This window comes from Amaranthus tricolor, chromosome 8 (genome assembly GCF_026212465.1).
Source record: "Amaranthus tricolor cultivar Red isolate AtriRed21 chromosome 8, ASM2621246v1, whole genome shotgun sequence".
NCBI lineage: Eukaryota > Viridiplantae > Streptophyta > Magnoliopsida > Caryophyllales > Amaranthaceae > Amaranthus > Amaranthus tricolor.
In genome coordinates this window covers 29,859,998-29,887,714 of record NC_080054.1, presented here as the reverse complement: position 1 = coordinate 29,887,714, position 27,717 = coordinate 29,859,998, and the positions used below count along the sequence as shown (strand labels likewise).

General features: G+C 36.3%; 1 protein-coding gene across 3 annotated transcripts; it reads right to left on the bottom strand.

Moving 5' to 3' along the window:
- Position 1: 1 nt before the first annotated feature.
- LOC130820628 (agamous-like MADS-box protein AGL27) lies at positions 2-27,129 on the bottom strand. Of its 3 annotated transcripts, XM_057686073.1 has the most exons (7): positions 26,802-27,129; positions 4,885-4,963; positions 4,015-4,079; positions 3,830-3,929; positions 1,319-1,360; positions 501-542; positions 2-412 (listed from the first exon to the last, which is right to left on the bottom strand). In XM_057686073.1, the coding sequence occupies exons 1-7, from the start codon at positions 26,996-26,998 to the stop codon at positions 293-295; spliced, it is 645 nt and encodes a 214-aa protein (XP_057542056.1). In that variant the 5' UTR covers positions 26,999-27,129; the 3' UTR covers positions 2-292. The 3 variants fall into 3 exon arrangements, with proteins under 3 accessions (XP_057542056.1, XP_057542057.1, XP_057542058.1); XM_057686074.1 differs by lacking the exon at positions 1,319-1,360; XM_057686075.1 differs by lacking the exons at positions 2-412; positions 501-542 and having other exon boundaries at positions 1,318-3,382; positions 26,802-27,102.
- Positions 27,130-27,717: the final 588 nt, after the last annotated feature.

Genomic DNA, 27,717 nt, shown 5'->3' with positions numbered 1-27,717 from the left:
GTTTTTGCATAAAAACCATTTGATCAACTGGGTAATTTCTGTTTTATTACATTGACTATGGCGTAATTACACTGGTGTAGTAAAATAGTTGTACATAGTGGATAGAATAGTGCAATTACATAGAGGACAATCATAGAGTGAAAATTTTGGATCGAAGAATCGAGTCAAATTATGTGCGAATTCACGCTTGATGTCAAATACAATGATATTCCGGTTCCGAATAGACCGCCTAATTAGCATCCTTGCTGCGAAAAAAGGATGCTCAATGCTTAGCTGCTACTCCGAACAGCAGTTACCACAGCAAAGGAAGTGTCGTTTTCAGCTGCGAGGATGGCAAATGTGCATTCAAATCAATTATGCCGTCACATCCTAATTTGTTTCCATTCTTTGATGTGGCAATCGAAGTTGCAACCTGCAATCCACAAATGAATATGAAGGCTGCTTTATTTTTATACGTTTAGGCTACCGTTATTTTTCTACAGATCATGTTTACGGTCTACCTTTTTCTTTAGCTGCTCGTTTTCTGCTTTCAGAGTCTTTTCCTGTCAAAAGAGAGATTGCAGTTAAGGTAGAAACGGATGCAGCAAATTGAAGCAGGATAAACATGAGCTTGCATTCATGTCCATAATTATTATTTTTAAGATCAGAAATGGCTGGTAGTAGGTTTGCTACTTGGTTTAGAAAAATATTGAACCTATGTCTCTTGGGTTTGAATTTCTTAGCTTCAGCTTATCATTACCCAAATATATCCAATTTGGGAGGGTTGAATGATGGCAGACCATACTTTTATCAAAAAAGATGATTTCAATCCACATGAATGGAGAATCTTAGAAACCATTGACCATGAACGAGGACACTACGGAACTGCATTGATCACCTAGCCGAAAAATTTAACGAGGGAAGGGACAAGAACAATCAACAATAAATTAAATCCCTTGGAATCACAAGAGGGTCCAAGTGCTTTGAAGAAGTTACAAGTATACACAAATTCTTGTGAAAGATGGTCTCTCAAATTCAGTCGGTCCATAAAGGAAAATATAAAGTAAGAGTATATATTAAGCTTTGTCGGGTTGGGCCTGAGAGACGCCTCTTGGAGAGGCTTTCTACTACTTTGTTGAAGTGCTACAGTCTACGAGCAGCGAGCTACTTACAAATCCCAACAGCAGACCAAGAACAGACAGCATTTTGTTCAAATATTAAGGCATCAGTCCCTTGAAAAGTTATTTGTGAACTTAAAGAGGATTGAGCTCTAACTAATAGAAGTATAACACCGCTCTAATCAGATGATGATACTAGTTAAAGGATAGAGCCGTTGTACCTGTTCACGGAGTGTAACCAGAGATTCTAGCATCAGCTGAGTCTGATAAGAACAATAGAAAACAACAGTCGGCGAACAATGTTCTATGATAAACAAGCTTAACCGATTACAGAATGGACATGTTGAGTTTGGAGTTCTGGTACAAGCAAGTTAGAGCAGCTAAACAATTTCAAGAGAGACTTCTTGTATTTTGGTGTATTGGGACAAACAAGCTAAAACGATGTCTGAGACGGCTGCTGGTAAATTGGAGGGATGACTTAGGTGCTTAAATTTAGAAAGCGCATCTAATTGAAAGGATTATGTGATTGGCCATACATTTTTTCCAAAAGCGTGCTGCAAACAAGGATACAGCAGGACCATCTGTTGCTGGATCAAACCGAAAATATCAAAGTTTTCGCATGAAGAGGGGGGGAGAAGAAATAGTTCCATCAATTATCAAAATTCTGATGACAAAAATGATCCTCATGATTGTCGCAAACAAATTTTTCTAAACGAACATCATCGAGAAATCAAGCGAAGGAAGGGGTATATGGGTACTATTGGGTATATATGTATGGTCCATCATCGGTAAACTTTAGGGGATTCTTCGACAATACTGTAGAACGCATCGAAGGAAAACGAGATTTATGTTGGGGCTTTCTTGGGGTCGGGTTGGTGCCCACAATAATACTTGACATAGTCGACACATCCGCTTAGTTAAGATGGTTGATAGGCTTGTTACAAGATTGTGGCATAGTTTGGTGGTCTTGGGAATCATTATCGCCTTGCATTTCTATTAAGTCGAACCTTTTCATCTTCTGATGTATTTGAAGAGCCGTAGACCGCATAATCAAGCGTTTTTTAAGGTAAATGATTGTTGCATATTTCACTTTTTTTTTATAGTATGATAAGAAAGTTCTAGAAACAAGCCTAATATTAATGGATTTCTGATGGACTGTATGACAAGCGACTTCAACTCGAAACCAGCATGATATATACATCTATAACAAGTTACAAGATGTGTATGCCAAGAACAAATACCACATTTGATAACCTAATTTGATAAACAAAATAAGAATCAGTAAGATCTCATACTATATACCAATTTTCTTCAGTTTCTTTGATCTTAGCTAAGCGGATTCTTACTTTGTTCATAAAAGTGAGAATTTGCTTAGCTAAGATGCTTGACGGTCTTTGCAATACAGAGAAAACTGATGATGTGGTATGAGATCTTACTAATTCTTATTTTGTTTATCAAATTAGGTTATCAAATGTGGCATATACGTAACTTGTTATAGATGTAGATACAATTGCTAGTTACTTAGGACATGACTGCTGAGGATGCTTGCCATACAGTCTATCAAAAATCCATAGAAATTAGGCTTGTTTCTAGAACTTTGATATCATACTGTAAGAATAGTGAAATATACAACAATGATTTACGGTAAATCATGTTTGATTATGCAATCTACGACTCTACAAATACCATCAGAAGATGAAAAGATTCGACTAAAGAGATGCAAGACGATAATGAACCTTAAAACATGTTTGATTATGCAATCTATGACTCCGCGAATACCACCCCAGAAGCTGAAAAGGTTTGACTAAAAGTGATGCAAGACGATAATGATTCCTAAGACCATCAATCTGTGTCACAATTTTGTAACAAGCATGTCAACCATCTAAGCTAAGCCAATGTGTCGACCATGTTGTGTATTATTGCGTGCATCAACTCATCCCCAAGAAAGCCCAAGTGTTCCACATGTAAAAGCAGGGACATATCTCGTTTTCTCTCGATTTGTTCTACATTATTGTCGAAGATCCCCATGATGGACTATACATATACCCAGTAGTATCCATGTTCCTCTTCCTTTGCTTGATTTCTCGATGATGTTCCTTTTGGAGAAATTTGTTTGTCACAGTCTTGAACATCATCTTTTTCATCAAAATCTAGATAATTGCTTGAACTCTTTCTTCTTCATGCGAGAACTTTGATACTTTTGTTTCGATCCAGCGACAGATGGGCCTGCTGTATCCTTGTTTGCAGCATGTTTCTTGCCTAGTGCGTCGTTGCTTTATAAGAACCTAAGGCACAAAATTCAGAAAATCCAAAAGTTACGTGATTGTCCACTCATTCTCCAAAAGCACACCAAGAGGAGGCTCAAGGTGATGGATATATCTGAAACTTGTAATAAGGTAGAAGCAGAAACGAAATAAATATAGATTCTTTTGCCAACAGTCGCATACCTTAGGTAGTAACTAGTACTTTTTCCAAAAATAAGGCCATTTGTCAACATTAGCTTATATATAAAGACTACTTTGGCATTGCAACACATTCTGAGGAGAATGACATTAATGAAAAGAAGTCGAGTGTAGGATTTCATGTTTACTACAGGAAAGAAATGAGTTCGTCTTACAAAACAAGGAAACAGGAACCTCAATAGCCTGTCGCGCCATATGAACCATGTTTAGCTCACTAAATCAAAACCTAATATCTTAGACAAAAGAACTTATACAAGGGAAGAGGAGGACCTTTCGGTTACGAGTCTGTACAAGGGCATCAGCTAGTTGTTTCTCCATCTTCACGAAATCATCTATACTAAGGTTGTCAACATCAGGGCTTTCGAGACATCTGTATAGAATGTTTAGATAATTAATAATCATGGGCTATACAGAGTAGTCATCTTCAAAGGAGAAAAAGAGATCTGAGTACTTGCCTTCCAACAGTTTTCACAAGCTCACCAAATGTTTGGATTTCTGTACAGTTCAAATTGGAGCTCTCCTGTTAGAGAAAAGAAGAGAGCTATAAAGAGTGAAAATAATAAATATTTGTAGTAGGCAGAGCCCCGTTTCTGCATTCCTGCTGGGTGTTGAGATTGAGACACAGCTCGGTATACTATCATAAATTAAATCACTATCAACGTGGTTATAGTGCTAGGATGATAAACACTCGGCAAAGATTAAACACAAAAGGTAAACTGTTTTGCATCCAAAATATCCTTTAAAATGTGTATACCTTCAGAAAATCAAATCTTACATCTAATATTTTTAAGGATGGAACATTAGGCAGCTCCGGGCATAAAAACATCAGAAATATCAGAAAATGGGTGACTAGCCCATCTAGTGTCATATGATCCGCAAATTGAAAAAGATGAATTATGATTCGTATTTGGGCTATTTTTGAGTCAAAAGCAAATCAGCTGTTGAATTATATTACACTTAATTCCATCAGATGGGGCGATTGCCTCATGTGGCACGATGACCCTAGCTGGAAAATATTTCAATGTTACGGACAACTGAAAATAAGGATCAAGGTGTTGGCACTCAACAGGGCGTGCACAAACATATCAACCAACTAGGCATGACTGTACTAAAAAACAGATGCAACAATAACTTCTACAAATATCCGTCTTCCTGAAACTGCAGCAACGAAAAGGATATATGCCGACTCATTGTTGTGTTATGCTGCTCTACAAGTATAAGGTGTTTCGAACACTCGGTGGACAAAGCTTTAAAGTTCAGACTTGCCACAAACATAAGCCTTGGTGTGGAGCATGCATGTGTGTAAAATAAGATGCTTATATTACCTTCCTTTCTTCAGCATTTATTAAAGCCTTGCCTTCGGCTGCAATGGAATCTTGATAGCGTTCAAGAACCTGAGACAAACTAGAGGAAAAATAAAGTCTTAAACCAATGGCAAGGGTATACAAGCACAATGCAAAAGATAACACCAAAATTTTAAACATAATAGTCCAACTTTGAAGAGAAGAGATAAATGACATTCAAATATAGGCGGTTCTGCTAAAGAAATCGGGTCAAATGTATTCAAAGAGGAAGGAGTTGTTTATGACAATGGGTCCTGCTGGGGAAGGATCCGAATCGGGATCGGCTGATGACTTGCAAAACGAATAGAGTTACTTGTTCGGGGACGGTCTCCCGGAAAGCCCCTCAGACGCTCAAGTCAGTAGTCGAAATGTGAAGCAAGAAGTGAATGCAAGTAGTTGGGAGAGTGGTTTTTAGAGAGAGAAAAAAAATACTATAAATGGCAATAAATAAGGGTATTTATAGGGCAATAAATGACCTTGGGTGACTGATTAAAGGACATTTTGGTAACTTCGCCCTTGAAGGTGGGATTTCTGAAGGTTGTGACCGACTTTCAAGATCGTTGGGCCTTTTGACCTGGCCCATCAAATCGGTGTTAGTTGACCCAATAACATTAGCCCCACGCACAAAGGGCGTCAAACATAATTGTTGGCAGGCTTTATGCGAAAGAAATCATCAATCAGAGAAAGATAGCATTCCTTTGGAGTGGCTGTGAATATCAGAGGCTATTAGGTTTTCGGCCTATAGGGGCCGGACTTACATTCTAGCCTATCCGAGAAAATGCCGAATACTTGAACTCCTGGATCTCTTTGAGAGGAGTTCGAATCAATCACAAGATTAGAGATATGCTAGTGGTCGAACTCTTTATGACCGAATAATGTGGACTTCCCCATGCGAGGGTCCAACTTATATAACAGAACGCCGAACTGCTATTGGCTGAGTAAGGCACCTGCCGAATAAGATAGGACTCCCCCCTCACCTGGGGAGTCCGATTTAGTTAAATGTGTGGGGCTAATGAGCCTCAAGGTTGAAAACACTTAGGCTAATAGGCCTAATTAAAAAGCATAGTTTGGACCCCATTGGTGTTCATCCAAGGAAGGGGCAGAATAAGATGAGCCTCTTGCCGAATATAGTTGAGGTGCAGAATAATGTGGGACTCCCCCTCTCATGGGGAGTCCGAATCAGTTAATGAGTGGGGCTAAGAGCCCCAAGGTTGAAAACTCTTGGGCTAATGAGCCCTAAGTTTGAAACATAGTTCGGAACTCATTAGAGTCCATCCAAGGAAGGGATAGAATAAGATGAGGCACCTGACGAATATTGCAGGGGTGCCGAATAAGGTGGGACTCCCCCTCTCATGGGGAATCCGAATCAATTATGGTAAGGGGCTAATGAGCCCCAAAGTTGAAAATTCTTAGTTTGAAACATAATTCAGACCCATATGGAGTTCATCCAAGGAGTAGGCCGAATAAGTAGAACCACCTGCCGAATAAGATGGGACTCCCCCTCTCTTAGGGAGTCCAAATTAATTAATGTAAGGTGCTAACAAGCCCCAGAGTTGAATTCACGGGCTAATGAGCCTCAAGTTTGAAACGTAGTTCGAACCCCATTGGAGTCCATCCAAGAGAGGGGCCGAATAAGTAGAGGCACCTGTCAAATATAGCAGGGGTGCCGAATAAGATAGGAATCCCCATCTCCTAGGGAGTCCGAATTAATTAATTTGAGGGGCTAATGAGCCCCCAGGTTGAAAATACTTGGGCTAATGAGCCCCTTGAAGCCCCAAGCTTGAAATATTGTTTGAACCCCATTGGAGTCCATCCAAGGGAGGGCCCGAATAGTTTACTGACAGCTTCAACGTGTGGGAAATGTGTCCATTTTACTGTTCACCCTTTTTTCCTATAAATATGGGACTTGAGCTCATTTCCCTCATTTTCCTCATTTCTTTATTTTGTTTTCAGAGCAAATTCTAAGAAAAATCCAAGAATCCTCTCAATTTCCAAGCTTTCTTTCTAGGACTTAAATCTTTCAGATATGTTATTTCTTGTTCTTAGGCTTTGTATAAAAATAATGGCCGATTATTCTTTTTCACAATATAACTTTGACAATTTTGATGTACACACTGATTTTTTAGTCGTATATAAATATGCCACCGAGAACGACATAAATGAGTCATGTAAGGACTCTCTGTACATTACCCGGAAGTTTTACACCCTCTTCCTTGGGAACCTACTGTTGCTTTTGCCTCCGGACGTTATGAGATTGATCCTAGTAGTTTAGAGTGTAGAACGGTCGTTCCCCCCTCCTACAAGCCGTATCCAAGATCTACTATCAAAATGTACTTCAACAGGCTAATCAGTAGACTTGGGTCAGAATCCTTACTACGATGGGCTGAAGTATTTTCCGGGCAGACTTGGGTCAGAATCCTTACTACGATGGGCTGAAGTATTTTCCGGGCTCTAGTCTTTTAACCTTTACTATATTTGGCTCTTCTGGAGTACGACCTTTGATAAGGAGTTATCCTTGGTCAGGGAGCGCTGGGCCTTGCCGGACGAATATTCTTTAGTGAAGCCGGGAAAGAAGGACAACACTAAACATGTGCTTGAAGTGTGCATCGGCGTTTACAAGGACGCCATGGAGACGAATTTAAGGTTTCCCTTCCACCCCTTCGCCATAGTGGTTCTCGACTCCTACAACATAGCGGTGTTCGAGTTGTATCCCAATGGTTGGAGCTGTATTATAGCTTTCATAATGATTTGTATAGCAATAGGTATAGAGTCGACTCTAACGGCATTTAGGTATATATTTAGACTTAGAAGATGTGCAGCGGCTCAAGGCCTAGGTTATCGTTGAGGGATTGAGAGATAGCATGAAGCGCTTCAGAAATGACTTCGCCTTTTTGTACAGAGCCGATCCATGGCCTGTCAAGACAAGTCACGATGAGCAGTCGAACTTTCAATTCAACAACAACGTTCCCCAATGTAACTTAGAGGAATTTTTGATTATAGAGCATGCTACTAAGGAAGTAGAATTAGGGGGCTTTAAGCCAATTTTGGTTCAAAGGAATTTTGTGGTGAACCCAGACTACCTTCAGAATGATCTATTATTTTTGTTTACTTTGGGCCTTAGTCTGAAGTATCATCAGGATGAGTTGGAGCCCTTATTAATTGTTCTTTTCATATTCAACTACTGATCTGAATTCTTCCTTTTGCGGTGATGGCCTTTGAGGAGTTGCAGAAAAAATATCTTGAAATCATGAACTCTCTCAACTTGGCCTAGATAATTGGCCGAATCTCGCAAGAGAAAGGCACAGACGGACAAATCTCCTCTTCCTCCTCCCCCAAAGGCAATTGGAATTGCCTATGGAGTCCGACTTGTTCGATCCTTTTACTTTGACTAACACTCTTCTGTTGTCAGGATGGGAAGAACAAGAAGCTGTCGGAAGCCGTCAGAATACCTATTTAGGAGCCTTAAATTGGTAAAAGTGGGCTTAAGGATCGATATCTAGCTCTTTCATCTTTGACATCATCTTAAATGCGCTTTAAAAATCTATTTGGAAAACTATGTCATCTGCTATTTGCTGATGACACCGTGCTTGTACGAGAAACTCTTAAGGACATGAACGCGAAGTTAAGGGAGTAGAGGGCGATCTAAGAAGGTAAAAGGCTACTTTAAGAGGCTACTTTAAGTGTAGGAAAATAGAATTTTTGAGCTGCAAGTTCTATGTGATGTAGGATGGATCAGTAAAATAATACAAAGGTGTACATAAGGAAAGGTGTTACGATGTTGTTGCCTTGTACAATCAAGTTTAATGGGAAAAGCTTCATGGATATGTTATCTTTATCGAATACAAGTCGGTTGGAAAAATTAGAACGGTCACTAAGGTGCTCGGTGATAAGAAGTTCTCCATTAAAAAGATGAATTCTTTGATGTACTAAGATGTATTAGGATAGAACGCTGGCTTGTAAAGAAGTCTTATGGACAAAAATTCAATATAGTATAGATGAAAATGCAAGAATGGATAAAGTTAAGGACTTGGAGCGGAGAGAGAGGTAAAGGGTGGCGTCGCTGAAGTTGCGTAAAATCATATAGAAGTGGTTTAAACATTTGAAGAGGAAGACTGCAGACATTACAAAAGTTGGAGACGTTGGAAATTCTTATAGTGGAAGGCTGCAAAACTTGAGGTAGACCCAAGAGAACGAAAAATTGAATTGCTGGAGTTGTGCTCCTCTAAGGACCTAATCAGAGATAGGAGTAGTTAGAGACGTCGTATATATTTGTTTTAGACTATTGATAGTCACAAACCCTTAACTCGTTTCGACCTTAGTTATTATTTCAGCTTTTTATTTACCTTTTTGTGCTACGTATTTACATTTACGTTTCTAATGGCGCAATTACAAATCTAATGTGATTTTTAGTAGTAGGTGCTCCCTAGACGAGCTATATGCCACTCATCTTTCTTCTTTGCACGTAGACCTCTTTGCCCTCTCCTTAGAAGGGGTATGAGTATGGTCTGTATGTTACATTCCTTCTTTTCTGGATTAAGACTTAAGAAGGTTATTGGGTTCATGACTATAACTATCTCTATTATAAATTTGGTTTAATTTTTTTCATTTAGGTTCTATCTAGGGTTGGGCTTGCATCTGAAAAAGATCTTAGCCTTTTAAGCCTATATGCATGGGTAGTAATTATAACCTATTTGCTTGCATATGTGCACCAAATATCTTTCTCAATGAAGAAGAATGGTCAATTCCACTAGAAATTAACCATTTCTTCGTCACGAAATTGACCATTGACCAATTCCGTTTGCATATGGGAGTTTGAATACCCCATGATTCTGAGCTTCATGTTCTTCTGCCCAGGAACCATGTCAGAGCCTGGGCCTCCCTTTTGTATTGAATGGGATGACAGTTTTTCATTTCGAGCTTATAAAATTATAATGATTAAATCACACATCGCAGTATATCAGGCCTCTAAATCTTTTAGAGGTTTATCCAAAAAAGTTTCAAATACCACACGTGAGATATTGGGCATGCTAATTTAATATAACAACAATTTTGACTCTATATTGTTCGCAAAATTTTGGGTCTTCTTTTTCATCTCTTACTCGATGATTTTCACAAGCACAAATTTCACTTTTTATAGGTTCAAAAATTCTTTTTCATCTCCGCATTGATGTTTATACTGATCGATCATACAAAAAAATTCTAATTGATTCCGATTAAGCTTCCACCTTGTTAATCTTTAATTGAAAATCATGTTTGTTTTTACCATTTTTCCTATATGAGAAGGGGTTTAGGATTTTTTCTACTCCTTGCAAGTCGATTATCTTATATATTAACAAATTAACATATGGTGACAGCCTTAAAAGCTAAAACTAGTATAATTGTTAAAAGCAAGGTAATTTTTTGGCAATTTAAAAATCAAGCAAAATTAAAGTGAATTTAATAATATATAATGAAAAGATCTAATTTTACATATTTGAGTAAAGGCATATTACTTTGAATAGTTTTTCATTGGGTTAAATAATTATAAGGTTTTTCTTCATGTTATTAAAGAGTTGTTTCAAAATGTATAGATATAATATATCTATAAAGTTTAAATATCTATCAAAGTTTAAAGTTATTTTAAAGTTTATTTTACAACTATAAGGTTTCTCTTTATCTTATTAAAGAGAGGAGTTTCAAGATGTATAGCATAATAAATCTATCCAAGTTTAGAGTTGTTTTAAAGTTTATAGCATATATTTAGACATCTATTAAAAGTGAGGTAATTGTTTTTAGGGTGTCTTAAAAGGATGCTTTTGAAAAATATGTTCAAAATGTGTATGTTCTTACAAAATAGTTTTTAGGACTTTACCATGAAGTCAAAACATAGTACATAAATTTCAAGATTTCTATTTATCTTGAAATGGAAAAGTTATCTGTGATTCCCAATTTAGGGGCAATGTAGTTGTTTTAAATGTCTCATCTTGCATAAGTTCTGGTATAGCACTTGTAGTTCTTTCTCCTCCATGTCCTTCCAATGAAATCGAAAATAAATAAAAATATTAATTATAGATAAAAAAGGAAAAAAGTACAATATGAACTGTAATTGTATCATCCTTCATCTTACAAAATACCTTAAACATGTATAAATTAAATGAATATTATAGTTATCTCCTAAAATTGAAAAATGGAGAAAAGAAAAATACTAATGAAAAATATCAAGTTAAAATAAGTAAAAACTATAGCACCATTAGATATTAGAAAAAATTAACATTCTAGGTAATTTCATAGTTTAAAAATACAAATAACAAACAATCAATAGAGGGTGGGTTAATTTTTGCATAAGGGTAAAAAGGTAAAGTTAAAGGTAGTAACACTCATTCAACAGATTATAATCTTGCACAAAGTCAACTATACTTAGCTTTATGTAATTGGCATGAACGGGCATGAATCTATAGCTTGAATGGCTGTTGTAGAAGCCTTACTTTTAAGAGCAAAATTAAATATTTTGTATGCTTTCTTAGAGTTAAATAAGCATGTTATGTTAGTTTTTTATGCTTTCAATCCTAATAGGAGACGGAAAAACTCATCACACATTTATTCGGTGTCTTTGGTTGGCTAGTGAAAATAGTGACTAGTAAAAGTGGTTTGACGTGTGGAAATATATTATTTTTGAAGATATTCTGTTTTTGATATTCTGATTTTGTTACTCTTTTTTAGCAAATGTATTAGGGCAAGTATATATTTTCTAGTTATATTATTTCCTTAGTTAACTCCTAATTTGTGTATTATAATGGAGCTGTAATGGTAATCAAAAGTAATTAAAAAAAAAAAGTAATACAAAACAGTATTTTTCCTTAACCCTAAATTCCGCATTCTTAAATTCTTTATGGTATCGGAGCCAAAGGTGTTTTTTGGGATCGACAACACCGTTGGTTATCATCATTTACCTTGAACAGCTTCACTAGGAACAGTGGCAGAAACCGACCCGAAACTACTCATAACCATGGAATAAATGGAACAACAAATACTCAAACTGTTTCAATAGATGCACAAACCAAACACAACCCTCGAACTATATCACCAAAATTACACAACTTGGTGTAAAATGATGCAGATCGCTTTAGAATGCAGGGGACATATGAGCCACATCATAGACGATCCCTCTAGCATCTCGGGTCCAAATTATAGAGCATGGAAGCAAAAGGACTCTATAGTTCTGTCCTGGATTATTTCAAACACGACACCAATCTCATAAACCAGTTCTTTGATTACACAATTCCAAGGGACTTATGGAGAGGGATTGAAGTCCTATTGAGCAGTGGAGGGTTCGAACTCCAGATCTTTGATCTGAGTTCTCAAGCCAACAGTCTAAAATAGAATAAAGACCCTTTGGAGATCTTCTGTGGAAAACTAACCACAATCTGAAAGGAAATGGACCGACAGCAACCAAATCCAATGACACATGCTGAAGATTCACAATCTTCAACAGTTTCATTCAAAAGCAACGATTATTCCAGTTTTTGGCTGGGATTCACAACACCTTTGACAAAAAAAAAACTTGTTAAATCAAGACCCACTCCCAACAGTTGAAATGTAGACTATGCTACAATTAGGCGTGAAATGTCAGGGCGTGGGATTATGACCCACACTTCATCACAGGGAAAAATTCCCTCAGAAATAAGGAATGGGTTGGCCGTTAAACGCCGTCGGATGCCTCATTCTGGCGTGATAGGGAGGACAAAACTCACCTGAGATGTAGTCACTGTGGAGGTAGTCGTCAAACAAAGGAAGGATGTTTCAAGTTAATCGGCTTTCCGGAGTTGTGGGAGGAACACCAACAACAAAAAGCCGCCACCAAGGTTCAGTAAGCTAAAACCGGCAGCAAGGCTCACTTGGCCACCGGGGTTCCCTTTCCCACCAGCAAACCAACCATCTACACAGAGACAGAGGAAGGTAATAATAGAGTCAAAGGTGAAACAAAACATAGAGAAGGAGACTGACCAGAAGAGAGAGAAAGAGGGAAGGGTCTAGAAGCAAAACAAATAACCACCGAACACTCCCCTGGTATCATAGAACACACTCCCAATCCCACAGAACACCCACAACCCTAAGCCCACAAATAACCACCTGCCCATTTATAAATCCACCTATAATCTCGCAAAACCCATGACCCCATGTGACACCCATAAACTTGGTCCACTAATAAAAAAACCTGCATCTACATTCAAACGGCTAATGGGAAGCGTGTGAGTGTTGATCAATCTGGGCCCGTTACTATTTCTCCCTCTCTCAAAATTAACAATTGTCTTTTAATTCATAGCTTATCTTATAAGTTGTTATCTATTAGCCAATTGACTCGGGAATTAAATTGTACTGTGCTTATGTCTTCTTCTGGTTGTGTTTTGCAGGATGCTCAGACAGAGAGGATTATTGGTCGTGGTACTGAACGAAATAGTTTGTACTATGTGGATGAGGCGATTCAAACGAGTCACACTTTGCTTGCTCATGGGTTCTCTGATCGTTAATTATGGACTTGGCATCGACGTCTAGGACATCCATCATTAGGGTATCTGAAACATATTTTTCCGTCATTAACTAGAAGTAATGTAGTCTTAGATTATGAAGCTTGTGTCCTTGCAAAAAGTCACAAACATTCTTACTCTCCTAGTTCTAATCATAGCAGTGAACCTTTTGTTTTGATACATTCTGACGTTTGGGGCCCTACTCCTGAGTTTAGTAAACAAAGTTATTCATATTTTGTTTCATTTGTTGATGATTGTACTAGAATGTGTTGAATATATTTCTTGAAACACAAATATGAGGTTTTTGAAGTTTTTGTCAAGTTCTATAATGCAAATTAAAACTAAACCTCAAATACTTCGATCTGACAATGGGGGGAATACATGAACCAACACATGGGAAATGAACCAACATATGGAAAATTCCTTCACAACCCATGGCCTCATTCACCAAACTTTTTGTCCCCACACACCACAACAAAACTGCATAGCTGAACAAAAGAATCGTGCTCTCCTTGAAATAGGTCGAGCCCTTTTATTTGAAGCTGATGTCCCATCTTATTTTTGGCCTGAAGCTATTGCCTCTGCCACCTACCTCACAAACAGACTACCCTCTAAAACTCTCAAGTTCACAACACCCCTCGAAGTCCTTCGTACCCACACTACTGTTCCCTCTTTCCACTCCTTATCCCTCGGATCTTTGGGTGTGTTGTGTATGTCCATTTACCCAAAACTTGCTCGGAATAAATTGGAACCCCGTGCTGTTAATTTGTGGGCTATGGTACTAATATAAAAGGATATCGCTGCTTTGATCCGACTCAGAATAAGCTGTATGCCACAATGGATTGTGACTTCTTTGAGTATTCCTATTTTTACTCCCAGCTTCGTCCTCAGGGGGAGACTTACATGTGATGACTTGAGCTGACTTACACACTCTGTAACTAATGATCTGAACCCCAAAGAGAAAAGTCCCACAGACATTGCTACGAAAAACATAGTATTACTTTCTCTTCAGGCCTCCCTTACCTTGTCAGAAGCATCTAATGATCAAGAAGTTGTCTATGAGCTTCAAGAAGTATTAACTGAACCTGAACCTCAAACCAATGATGATATATCTGGTATTGTTAATTCACCCTGCAGATATGAATTACCTCCAAGGAGCATAAGAGGTGTTCCTCCAAAAAGGTATGATCCAGAGTTCGAATCACAGATATCTCGATATCCTATTAACCGAGAGATGAGTAACTTGGCACAGACAAGCTGTAGCATTCCAAGCAAGTCTATACTCAAGTTCCCTGCCCCGCAGTACTGAAGAAGCTCTCCGTGGTGGAAAGAAGCAATGGAAGATGAGATCTCGGCTTCAAAGAAAAATAGCACATGGGACAAGTGTATGCTACCTAAAGGGAAAAAATCGGTAGGTTGCAAATAGGTTTTTACAATAAAGTATCATGCAGACAGAACTATTGAGAGATACAAAGCTCGCCTTGTGGTAAAGGGGTATATACATAGACTTACGAGATTGATTACTCCGAAACCTTCTTTCCGGTTGCCAAGATAGACATAGCAGCTAATAAGAATTGGGCTCTCTACCAAGTCGATGTAAAGAACGCATTCCTACATGGCGAGATCGAAGAAGAGGTGTATATGCATGCTCCACCTGGTTTTTCAAATGAATTTTGCTCCAGGAGAAGGATGTAGACTTAAAAGGGTGTTGTATGGCTTGAAACAGTCTCCAAGAGCTTGGTTTGGTAGGTTTACCACAACAATGAAGAAATTTGGGTACGAACAGAGCCGTTTCGACCATACTCTATTCCTGAAGAAAGGGGATGGTCGGATCACATATCTAATCATTTATATAGATGATATGGTAATGAGAGGGAGATAAAGGAGGTTAAGAGGAAATTATTCATGGAGTTCGAGATGAAGGATTTGGGGAACTTGAAGTACTTCCTTGGTATAGAAGTTTTCGGGTCCAAGAAGGGAATCTTCATCAATCAAAAGAAATATGTCTTAAATCTGTTAGCAAAGGTAGGTATGCTTGACTGTAAACCAGCAGAAACACCAACCGTTGCTAATCATAAACTCCAGACAACACATGGAGAAGAACCAGCTAACAGGAGAAGTAAAAAACACTGGTGTGCAAACTAATCTATCTATCTCACACTAGACCCGACATATCATATGCAATTGGGGTCGTGAGTCGATTCATGCACTTACCACAAACTCCACATATGGAAGCACTGGTAAGAATCTTGAGATACTTGAAAGGCACGAGTGATAGAGGAGTCTTCTTTGGCAAAAACCATCACCTTGACCTCATAGCTTAAACAGATGCTAACTTGGTTATCAAGTGCAGAAGCAGAGTTCAGAGGGGTAGCAAAAGGAATAACATAAATCCTATGGCTAAGAAAACTCTTGTACGAACTCGACTTTCCACCAACAGGAGCATGCAAGTTATTCTGCAACAATAAAGCAGATGTTGATATCTCAGAAAATCCGGTCCAACATGATCGAACGAAACATGTGGAAGTTGACAGACACTTCATAAAGGAAAAATTGGAGAAAGAAATCATCAGCATCCCACACGTGAGATCAGAAGATCAGCTAGCTAACATCCTTACAAAAGGAGTTTCAGCTGAAGCCTTTGAAACTACGTTATCCAAATTAGGCATCGGAAACCCTATAACCTAACTTGAGGGGGAGTGTGGAAATACATTATTTTTGAGAATATTCTGTTTTTTGATATTCTGATTTTGTTACTCTTTTTTAGCAAATGTATTAGGGCAAGCATATATTTCCTAGTTATATTATTTCCTTAGTTAACTCCTAATTTGTGTATATAATGAAGTTGTAATGGTAATCGAAAGTAATACAAAATAGTATTCCTTAACCCTAAATTCCACAATCTTAAATTCTTCATGAGGATGTATTTACAAGATGATAGGAGGTTGTAAGAGTGATTATGGTTAGCTACAGGCCTACAGACATTTGGATAAAAGTAAAAGTTGGGTTACGACTCATGAGGGAGGAAGACTTTTCACGACTTAGAGCTTACGAACCTGGGTCATGACTAATGTAAGGAGGAAGACTAGCCCAAAATTCTAAAAATTGATATAGCATTATGTCATTATTCTTGAACGTTCTTCGGATTTATGCTTTGACTATGAGCTATGTAAAAGAATTATAGTCCTATGTAACTTACTTTAGTCATAAAATTGAGAAAATTAAAAATAATTATTGACTATTTGTGTGATACTAGTGTTTTAAAAATAATCTCCTGGAAAGTTTTTCGGTTAAGCAAGGACTTATATTAGTTTGTATGGCCAGCCTTTATGGACCGTCACTGGCAGTTTAATGAGATCAAAGTGTTACAAGTGGGTCCAAATTGCACTCTTAAGGAGGACTCATAATGATTTGTGGGATCAGTTTACACTTCCATTATACTTTACAGTGCTTGATGGGACCAGAGTGTTACAAATAACCTCCTAGAAAGTTTTTCTCAATTGCGCTGAAAGAATTTATGTTAGCCTGTAGAGCCAGCTTGATGTATATATAACTCGGGTCAAAGGTCCAGGGGCATTATTGACATTTTACTATTAATTGGTTTTTATTTTGTAATTAGATTAGTTATTTTTTAGTAGTCTCTTGGGGTTTAGGCTATATATAGAGCCACCCTTTTAATATTGTTTAGCTTTTGATTATAATGAGGAAGTTCTATATTATCCAATTTTATAATGGGTAATGAACGTGTGTTACTAATGGTATTAGAGCGATGTGATTCCGGTGATCGAAAAACCGCGAACGATGGCAGAAGTCCAAAAAATAATCAAGTTGATGGGTTCTCGAGAGTCTTGGGCCTGAAATTTCTCCTTTAGACATGCTTTAAAGGGCTGGTCAAAATGGTTTCATCCAATCAATTCAAATCCACAATCAACCAATGAAATTTATGAGAAGTTGGAGAAGTTGGGAAAAGGAATTTGTGAGATTTGTGATGAACATTTTGATTAGTCACAAAGAATATTCACTCCTCATCCTGCATCAAGAAAGGAAAGATGAATGAATGACATTTATTCCATAAAGAAAGAAAAGACGACGTTCATAAAGAGAGTATAAAGGTTGAGGATATAGGACAGAAGGAAAGAGAGCCGGATATATGTGGGGGGTCAAGTAACAAATCAAGTAGAGAATTGAAAATACCAATAGTACCCAAATGTGGTGGGAAAGGAAAAAGTTAATGTGAGCATTATGGGTAAGAACCTGTTATAGAAAAATAAAGAAAGAGGCCAGCTGAATAAGAGGAATTTGGGTAAAAGGAAAATAAAGAAAGGAAAAAAATAAAAAGAAATAAGAAAAAAAATAAAACAAAACTCAACATATACATAAGAGAGGAGAATAAAGAAAAAAAAACCATGGAGAAACACAGCAATAGAAATAAGAAAATAATAAAGAAGGTTTAAGAAAGAAGCAAGAAAAGAGAGAGCATTTTGGATGCTCATGATGGTGGTTCTGGGGATGGTCCAAGCAGGCGGCGCCGGCAAAAGACAATGGCGAATGGCGAATGGTTGACAAGTGAAGACGACGATTGGGAGAAACTTAAGGCCACCAGAAATCCCAGGCTTCTCACCGAAAACTGTGGGGCTAGCCGGCGATGTGAGGACAACAGCACTGGTCGGAGTATGGGAGAAGAAAGTGTTAGGGTGTTTGGAAGAAAGTACCGCTATATATTTTTGGGTCTTTGGTTTTGAGGAGGGGATATCACAATTTGTTAAAGACAAACTCTTCACACACAAGGCTAAATTTTATCCTCTTTATCCACCTTGAGCACAAGGTGGAACTTCAGGAGGTCGGTAATGTTATTACTCGGGTCAAAGGTCCAAGGGTATTATTGATATTTCAATATTAATTAGTTTTGTATTTTGTAACTAAATTAGTTGTTATTTTTAAGTAGTCTCTTAGGGCTTAGGCTATATATAGAGCCATCTTTTAATAAGTGTTTAGCTTTTGATTAGTGATTTGGTGTTTACATATATAGTCATTAACTCTCTAATGAGATCAAAATGTTACAAGTGGTATAAGAGCAACCTCGTAACTATGTGGCTAGTAATGTGTTTTAAAGTACCTAACAGGAAAAAGATTATGAAATTAAGGTGCAATAAGGACGTCGTATTCTTAAGTGGGGATGATTGTGATACCTTGAATTTGAGCTTTAAAAATGGTTGATAGAACTAACCATATCAACATTGTATTTTCTTTTCAAGAAATCCATTTGCTAAGAATTCTATAGTTAAGTGTGCTTTGTAATGAACAATCTTATATCTCATGAAAAGTTTTTCTTAGTGCTTATAAGTGAAGCCAAAGTGCACTAAAAGGATCTGTGCTAGTTTGTAAGGACAACTTACAATCTTCATGGGTCGTCACTAGCGGTTTGATGGGATCGGTGTACTTCATTTTGTCTCTTAAGTTAAAAAGGGTTAAAAAAAGACTCAAGAGCTTTGAGTTGGGCATAATGCATTTGTCAAAACTCTTCAAAGGTTACTATTTTTTTTGTCAATTTTAAATGCATGTCATATTATTAGTTAGAATCCATAAAAGACAAATAAAACAACGCCTTATAAATCTTGATACAAAAGAAAAACCAACGTGAGATTCTCAAGGTTTAAGGGTTGTAGGGTTACGGTTCTGGGCCGGTTCAGGAAGTTCGACCGAACAGGGCCCTAGAATTAAAGGACTTACATATTAAAGGTTGCTCAACATATCACTAATATTAGTTAGCCCAACTGGTTTGATTTTTGGTATGAGATGTCCAAGATCAGGGTTCAAAACGCAATACCCGCATGAGAAAATAAATTAAACAAAGATAGAAGAGTATAAAAACAGTGGGCAATTGTAGACAGAGAGCTCATATTTTCATTATTTTTATTTTCACAATCTCCAATACACAGCAGTTTCCTAGTGTCACTGGCTATTTACCTAGTGAAAACCATGCGGCACTAGTGTCAATGACTAACGATTGCACTATAGCTCAGCTTTAAACTCGACCCTTTAAGTGTGCAAGCCGATGAGTTTGGTTAGACTTGCGAAGGAAAGACATGCCCAGAATACTCTAGAATACACTACACCATTCTATACTACTCTAGTATGTTCTAGTATTTACAAGATAGAGCTGCAACTTTCTAGCACCTTCCAGACCCTTCTTGAGTATGTTAGTACTTTCTAGCATACTCTAGTACCTTCATGAATGTACTAGATGCCTATAGCACATTCTAGATCATTCTAGATCCTTCATGAGTGTTCTAGATACTTCTACAACACCCTAGAATAGTCTAGCAGTCTCTAGACCATTCTAGAACCTTCTTGATGCCTCTTATGCCGGAAATGCTGAGAAAATATAAGATTGACGACACCGACCGATTCAACTGCGCTTGGGCCATGTCACTAGGTGACTTCCTGGAAACCTTCAATGTTCCATCTCCAAAAATTTCCAACATTGAAAATGAAACCTTAACATTCAAGTACCAAGTTAGCTGATTTATTACTGTTACAGATTTTACCAATTTTAAATAGATATTTAATGTATTTGTATTTTTTTTAATTTATTTTGTTGTTGGTGTTTAACTTAAGCTATATCGTTTTAGATTAAAAATTTGATTAGAATTCAAATGGAGTATTATACTTTTTAAACTTTAATTTGTTTTTTTCCAGTAAGTTTGTAACCTGCCAGTGATTGAAATCTTCACTTTGCAAAATTTAATATAATTGTTATGCTTATTCGTCGGTAGGTTCCTAACTATGTAGAGGTAGTTGATATTAAAGGGTCATAGGTAATTTTGACTGAATCGATATACGACAAGCCAATGGGTTTATAATAAAACCAAAAGAAGACAAAGTGTAAGCTATTATAGGACCAAGAATTTATGACTATTTTATAAGTAAATAAGAAATTTGAAAGAAATATTAAGAAAGAGTTAGTTATTTGGATAATTTTTGCAATTTAAAGGCTTAATCAGTTGTAATATAGTATTAAAAATTAGATCTTAAGAAGTGTAAACTTTGCTACCAATAATAACTACTCATTCCTTTTTTCTTTCCATTCACTTTTTACTGAATTTTCGATGTAATTTTAAAACTAAATATCTCTAATTATGCATCATAAAACTAACAAAATGTATAATAAAAGTATATATAAAGACTATATATATATATATATATATATATATATATATTCTTTCTTAAAACCTTAATCGAATTGCTCTTTCCTACAAATGAAATAATCTAAATAACTCTACTAAAAATTCTTGAAGGCAACAAAGACATTTAGGCTAGACTTGTGGACATAGTGCAATTTGGAGTAAATTACATAAGTCATTGTGCTTGGTTTTGGTTTTGTTTACTCTTTCATTACTTTGATTTGGTCGTCTTAATTGTGTTGCATACAATTCTGTTGTGGGAGTTTGTTTGTTTAAGTTAATTCTTAAGAATTAAACTTTTGTTCCTTAATTAGTGGCGGCTTAATTCACCAATTGGTATCAAAGCTTGAGGTTTTAGAGGTTGTTTGGTGGTTTTTTGATTGATTTTGAAGCATAGATGTTGTCGTTTGGTGATTTTTTGATTGATTTTAAAGCATAGGTGGCATCCATGAAGTTAGACATTAAAAAGTATAATAGAAAGAAGTTGGACATTGAAAAGTACGATAGAAATCAGAGTTTTGGATTATGACAAGTGAAAGATGAAGAATAAAGAAGACTAATTTTAGGGTTAAAGGAATACTGTTTTGTAGTGATTTTCTTTATAATTACAACCCTAATTTATACAAAGTTCATGAACTAATTGAGGAAATACAAAACTTGAGAAATCAGAATATCCTTTAATACATTGCACTATTATGAGTAACTAAATCAGAAGATTATTCCCAAATCAGAAAATACATTTTCCCAAATCAGAGAAATATATTTCCACACTCCCCCTCAAGTTAGGCTATGGGATTTCCAATACCTAACTTGGATAAAGTAGTTTCGAAAACTTCAACTGAGACGGCTTTTGTGAGAATATCAGCTAACTGATCTTCTAATCTTACGTGAGGGATGCTAATAATTTCCTTCTCCAATTTTTCTTATGAAGTGTCTGTCAACTTCCACATGCTTTGTTCGATCGTGTTGGACTGGATTTTCTGAGATATCAATAGCTGCTTTATTGTCGCAGAATATCTTGCAAGCTGTTTGAAGAAAGTCGAATTCGCATAAGAGTTTTCTCAGCCATAGGATCTCTGTTATTCCTTTTGCTAACCCTCTGAACTCTGCTTCTGCACTTGACAATGCGACTACTTTTTGTTTCTTACTTCTCCAAGTCACCAAGTTCCCCCCTATAAGGGTAAAGTATCCAGATGTAGATTTCCTGCTGTCTCGATCACCTGCCCAATCAGCATCTGTGTAAGCTATGAGATCAAAATGATGATTCTTCTCAAAGAAGACTCCCCTATCACTAGTGCCTTTCAAATATCTCAGAATTCTCATAACTGCTTCCATGTGTGGCATCTGTGGTAAGTGCATGAATCGACTCACAACTCCAACGGCGTATGATATGTCTGGTCTAGTGTGAGATAGATAGATCAATTTGCCCACCAGTTTTTGATACTTCTCCCTGTCAGCTGGTTCTCCTCCAGGAGTCGTCTGGAGTTTATGATTAGTTGCAATTGGTGTCTCTGCTGGTTTGCAGTCAATCATCCCTACTTCTGCTAATAAATCTAAGATGTATTTCTTTTGATTAGTGAAAATTCCCTTCTTGAATCGGAAAACTTCTATACCAAGGAAGTACTTTAAATTTCCCAAGTCCTTCATCTCGAACTCCATGAAAAGCCTCTTCTTAAGCTCTTTTATCTCCCTTTCATTGTTGCCCGTTATAATTATATCATCTACATAAATTATAAGACATGTGATCTGCCCACCTTCTTTCTTTAGGAATAGGGTATGGTCGGAATGGCTTTGTTCATACCCAAATTTCTTCATTGCTGCGGTAAACCTGCCAAACCAAGCTCTTGGAGACTGTTTCAAGCCATACAATGCCCTTTTAAGTTTACATCCTTCTCCCGGGGCAAATTCATCTGTAAAGCCTGGTGGAGCATGCATATACACTTCTTCTTCAATCTCCCCTTGTAGAAATCAGAGTTTTGGATTATGACAAGTGAAAGATGAAGGTCATTCTTGTGCAACATGGAGTGCAAAAGGCTTTAGATGGTGTTAATAAGATGCCCTAAGGTATGACAACAACAAAATGGGAGAAAAATGACTCAGAGGCTTTAACGGCCCGTTTGGTTGATGGTAATGAAGTAATGGGAATGAAATGTTGTAATGGCAATAGTAATGAAGGAATGGATATGAGAATTGGTAATGAAGATTCTTTTGTTTGTAGAATGGTAATGGAAGATAATATTCCATTGATTGCATTTGGTTGTTAGTAATAAAAAATGGTAATGACTCTTAGTTTCATTATTGTATATTTGTATCTAAAAGCATTATTGTATCTAAATTATTCTATCTAATGATTCTTTTTTTAATAATAATATTTTTTTGGATAATTACATACATTACCTTTTTTTTCTTCATTATTTTTTTTCTTCAGCTCGAAACAACGTTACCTTATTTTATTACCACAGTAATACTTCACTACCATTACCGCCTAATACCATGTTGTTTGATGGTAATGAAAATGGCCCTTTTTGGTAATTTCATTACCTTATTTTATTACCATCCATTACCATTGAAGGCATCCAAACAACCAAAATTTTCATTACTTAATTTTATTACCATTAACGCCGTCTAATACCATGTACCAAACGGGCCGTAAGTGCAATCCAATTATGTTTTTGAAATGAAGTGCTTAGGAAAGTTCCGAAAGAGAGTACTACTAAGGGCATTTGGGATAAACTTGAGTCATTGTTCATGGCCAAAAGTGTGACTAATAGATTACTTTCGAACAGTGTTTATGATGTTAGGCTTGAAGAAGGTAATTCTCTTAAGGCACATTTGGATGAGTTTTGCACTTTAATCGTAGAATATTGATATGGTTGTTAATGAAGAAGATTTAGCTATTTTCTTGTTATGTTTTTACCATCATCTTACAAAAACTTTAGGGATACATTTACTTTAGGAATAATTACTATATGGTAGGAAGAATCTTAGTAGTGATGATGTGAAGAATCATCTGATTCAAAGAAACCTTATTGAGAAGTAATTGACACAAAAATAGAATGTGTCTAATGAAAGGTTGTTTGTAAAAGATAGAGCAAATGATATAAGTTCTAGTGGGACGAATAAAAGTAGGTCCAAGTATCCAACAAGGCAATAATATGTCATTATTATAAGTTAAGGGGTACATAAAAAAAAGATTGTTGAAAGTGGAAAAGAATGCAAAAGGAGAGTGGCCCTAGAAATTCTACATCCGGGGATACCAAACATATTTGATAGCGAGTTTGATAGCGATGATGGTAGAACCTTAGTGGTAACACATGGGTACAAAGGAGAGGAGTGACTTTTTAATTATTTTCAATGCAACTCTAAATCTCCCGAACGCTCTGTCAATTACTTTTAAGTTTCATTCTTGCGAAGGTACTCCCCAGGCGAGAAACTTAACGCGTTAGCTACAACACTGCATGAGTCAATATGCACAGCCATCATTCACGGCTAGGACTACTGGGGTATCTAATCCCATTCGCTCCCCTAACTTACGTCTTTGTGTGTTAGTGTCGTCCTAGCAGAGTGCTTTTGTCGTTGGTTTTCTTTTCAATCTCTATGCATTTCACCGCTCCACCGAAAATTCTCTCTACCTCTACCATATTTCAGCATGGTTGTTTCCAACGGTTGTCCAGGGTTGAGCCCTGGGGTTTAACGGAGGACTTAAAAAGCCAGCTACAAACGCTTTATGCCCAATTATTCTGGATAACGCCCTCTTTAACTGCTAACACAAGGCGACTCTTATTCCCAGGATACCGACACTGCTTCTTATCTAGGAAAAGAAGTTCACAACCAATAGGCGTTCTATCTCCATGAGGCATTGTTTATCAGGCTTTCTCCATTGGAAAATTCCCAATACTCCCTTTTGTAGGAGTCTAGGCCGTGTCTCAATCCCATTGTGGCTAGTCATCCTCTCGGACTAGCTACTGATCATCGCCTTAGTAAACTATTACTTCACCAACTAGCTAATCAGACACAAGCCCCTCCTCGGGCGGATTCCTCCTTTTGCTTCTCATGGGTATTAGCAGCCGTATTAAATACAATACACTATCACCATAATACCAATAAGCATCTTGTGTTATTTGGTAGTAAACTAATCTAGTTAGTATAATATCATCTAATCAATACGTTATTTGTGATTTCATAAGACCCGATTATAATTAGTAGTAGACTAGTCCAATTAGTATACATATCAAAATTAGTTCATTGTAAAACACTTTGATCGCCTATTTACCTAAAATAATCGAATATACTTTATCTCTATAATTTATGTTATTTATACTTATTGTTCTACAATTTATCGAAGGACATCAATTCTTTCATTTACTACATTTCAATTCAAAATGTAGTAGCTTTTCGAGAAATATGTATCAATCTCTATACTATACATTATAAATATGGTCGAAATTAGATGGAATCATATGCATGCACTAGTGCAGTACAATCAACACAAGTACGAGAACAAAAATAGCACGAAATTTATCACGAACCCAGCCAGCAGATGTAGCTATCAAAATTGACAGTACTACTCGTGCATACTATCATGTTTCATTACTATACCACTAAATTTATTTTTAATTTGATTTAATTCCTAGGGAACAAGATAAGCTAGTCTAGGGGCGCTACATGTTAAAAGAGGTTATAGGGTACTGATAGCATCAGTATTCAGAGTTCAACAGATCGAAAAGCTTTCAATACGTTGAACATAAGAGTATTTAACAATTCCGATTTTTTGACCAACCGAAAATATTGGTTGTTTTTATTACCCTATAAGTTAGGTGAAAAAACCAGCTATTTATGAAGATGTTTGATAAATTTAAACATTAGTTATTGACTGTTCATTAAAAAAAAAAAGTGAAATCACATGGCAAAAGCCAACCAAAAAAGTCAACTGGAGTAGTTTTTTTATTTTGACTTAAAAGTTAAATTTTCAGTTGGCTTAATAGTCGTTAAGCAAACACTTTCACAATCTGTTTGACTAACTAATAAGTCAAAAGCCTACAGCCAATCAAAAAACTAATGTAAAAGTCAATTACCAAACACCCATAGTCGATATTATTTCTAAAAGCATAAAATAATCGATAAAAAGTTGATAAAAAATATTTGTTAAAAGAAGTTTACAAAATTTTCCAAATAAGGAAACACCTTGTTACTAAAACAAGGCCATATATTGATATAAAAGTACGCCTCTAAATTCCAACTATCGTTGCCATAAAAGGAAAGTTAACACTACTAAATATAGTAAAAGCTCTAAAATATTTACCAAATCACGTCATTAAGGACAATAACAGGAAAAGACAATACTAGTCCCTTTGCTTTTCTAATTCACTGCTCCTATTTCAACCATTTGCGACTTCTGCGTTTTTAAAGATACTTCTATATTTCAATACCTCTCTTTAATAGAGAACGAGACATTTGGATGTTACACCAAAATCAATGAGGGGTCAGAGATCATTTAAAAGTAGATAGAAAATTCTTTTTTTTATTTAAGACATAGATATTTACATATTATTGTGTTGTTTTAGTAAAGGTTAAATGGTAAAAAAACCAATAAAAAAATGTATCATTCTCTATACATAGGAAGAACTATTAAATAAAAAATGAATATAATAAAGTAAAATTGTTGATAGAATTTCAGTTGACATAATATTTTGAAAATCACATTGTATCTCCGAAATTTAGAAGCAAAAATAAACAAAACAAAAGCAACTCAAATTATTTGGTTAGTAGAGTACCTGATACCTCAAAGCTCGATTTCTAAACAGAAAAATAAGTTATCGGAAGAAGAAAATCGGTTAAAAAACATTTATCAACGGCTTTAAGAAAACGACGACCTGTAAAAATCCTTCGTAGCGGCAAAAAAATTTCCGAAATTAATTACAATCGGCAGCGTTTTTAAATTCTGAACTAAAAAACACGATCGCCGACTGCTCAGAAAATCGATAACAGTGCAAATCGAGCAAACCTAAATCCATAACAGCAACAAAATCTGAAACTCAAATAGTAAAAAAAACGCAATGCGTACGAACTACGTTGTAATATCAAATCCAACTCCATTTGAACCAACAAATCAAATCAAAACAGAAATCAACAAAAAATATCAAAACCAACAAAATTAAGCAAGTACGGACTGAAATTAACATGAATTTGGAAATTAGATTGAAGAACTAACCTGGAAGAAGATGAAGCACCGCTGAAGAATTCATAGAGCCGACCGCGATTGGAGAAAACGAGAAGAGCGACATCAACATCACAAAGAACAGAGAGTTCGCGAGCTTTCTTGATAAGACCAGAACGGCGCTTAGAAAATGTAACCTGACGATTACTTTTATCTTCGATTCTCTTCATCTCTATCTTCCTTCTTCCCATCCTTATCCTTCTTCGGTATTACTTTGCCTAGTTTCCTTTCTCTTCTTTCTCTCTCTCCTCTTCCTCAAGACAAAATGAAACTGCTCGTAGTGGATCAATTCTATTCAATTGAATTAAAAATTCATTTTTTAGATTCTGGTTTATAAATATCGTCTATTCTCCTGAGAGACTGTCTCTTTGAGAGACTGTCTCAAGCCCAATCCATCAAAGATTAATGTCTACTTATCGTATTTTTAATATCTACTTACATTATCCTTAACATTTACTTACCGTATTTTTAATGTCTACTTTCAATATATTAAATATTTACTTACATCGATCTTAATATATACTTACAACATTTTAAAAAATATATAATGACCGATTCAATTAAAAATGATCTCTTAAAGAGACCGTCTTTTACAACAATTTGTGTATAAATATTAATAATAATTTAATATAAGTCGGCTTAAGGTTTTTCTTTTATACTCAAAGATAAAAAGGATACCAAATTTTATTAGTAGTAGGGAGGATGAAATTGATGGGATAGATTAAAAGTTAGGATAATCATAATTATAATTATCAAGTATTTTTTATAAGTCGGACTTTAGATAAGGATGAAAATAGCAAATATATCATATTCGTATTTTTTAATAGAAGGGTAAAAAGAAAAGTGCGCATTAAGATACTCCCCAACTATATTAAAAGTTAGGATATTCTTCTATTATTATAATCATAGT

Coding starts and splice junctions, on each gene's coding strand:
- LOC130820628 (XM_057686073.1), bottom strand. CDS start 26,998: ATGGGAAGAAGGAAGATAGAGATGAAGAGAATCGAAGATAAAAGTAAT. Junction 4,964..26,801: donor GGTGCTTCATCTTCTTCCAG/GTTAGTTCTTCA, acceptor TTTTTCCTCTAG/TTTGTCTCAGGTTCTTGAAC. Junction 4,080..4,884: donor TAAATGCTGAAGAAAGGAAG/GTAATATAAGCA, acceptor TTTCTCTAACAG/GAGAGCTCCAATTTGAACTG.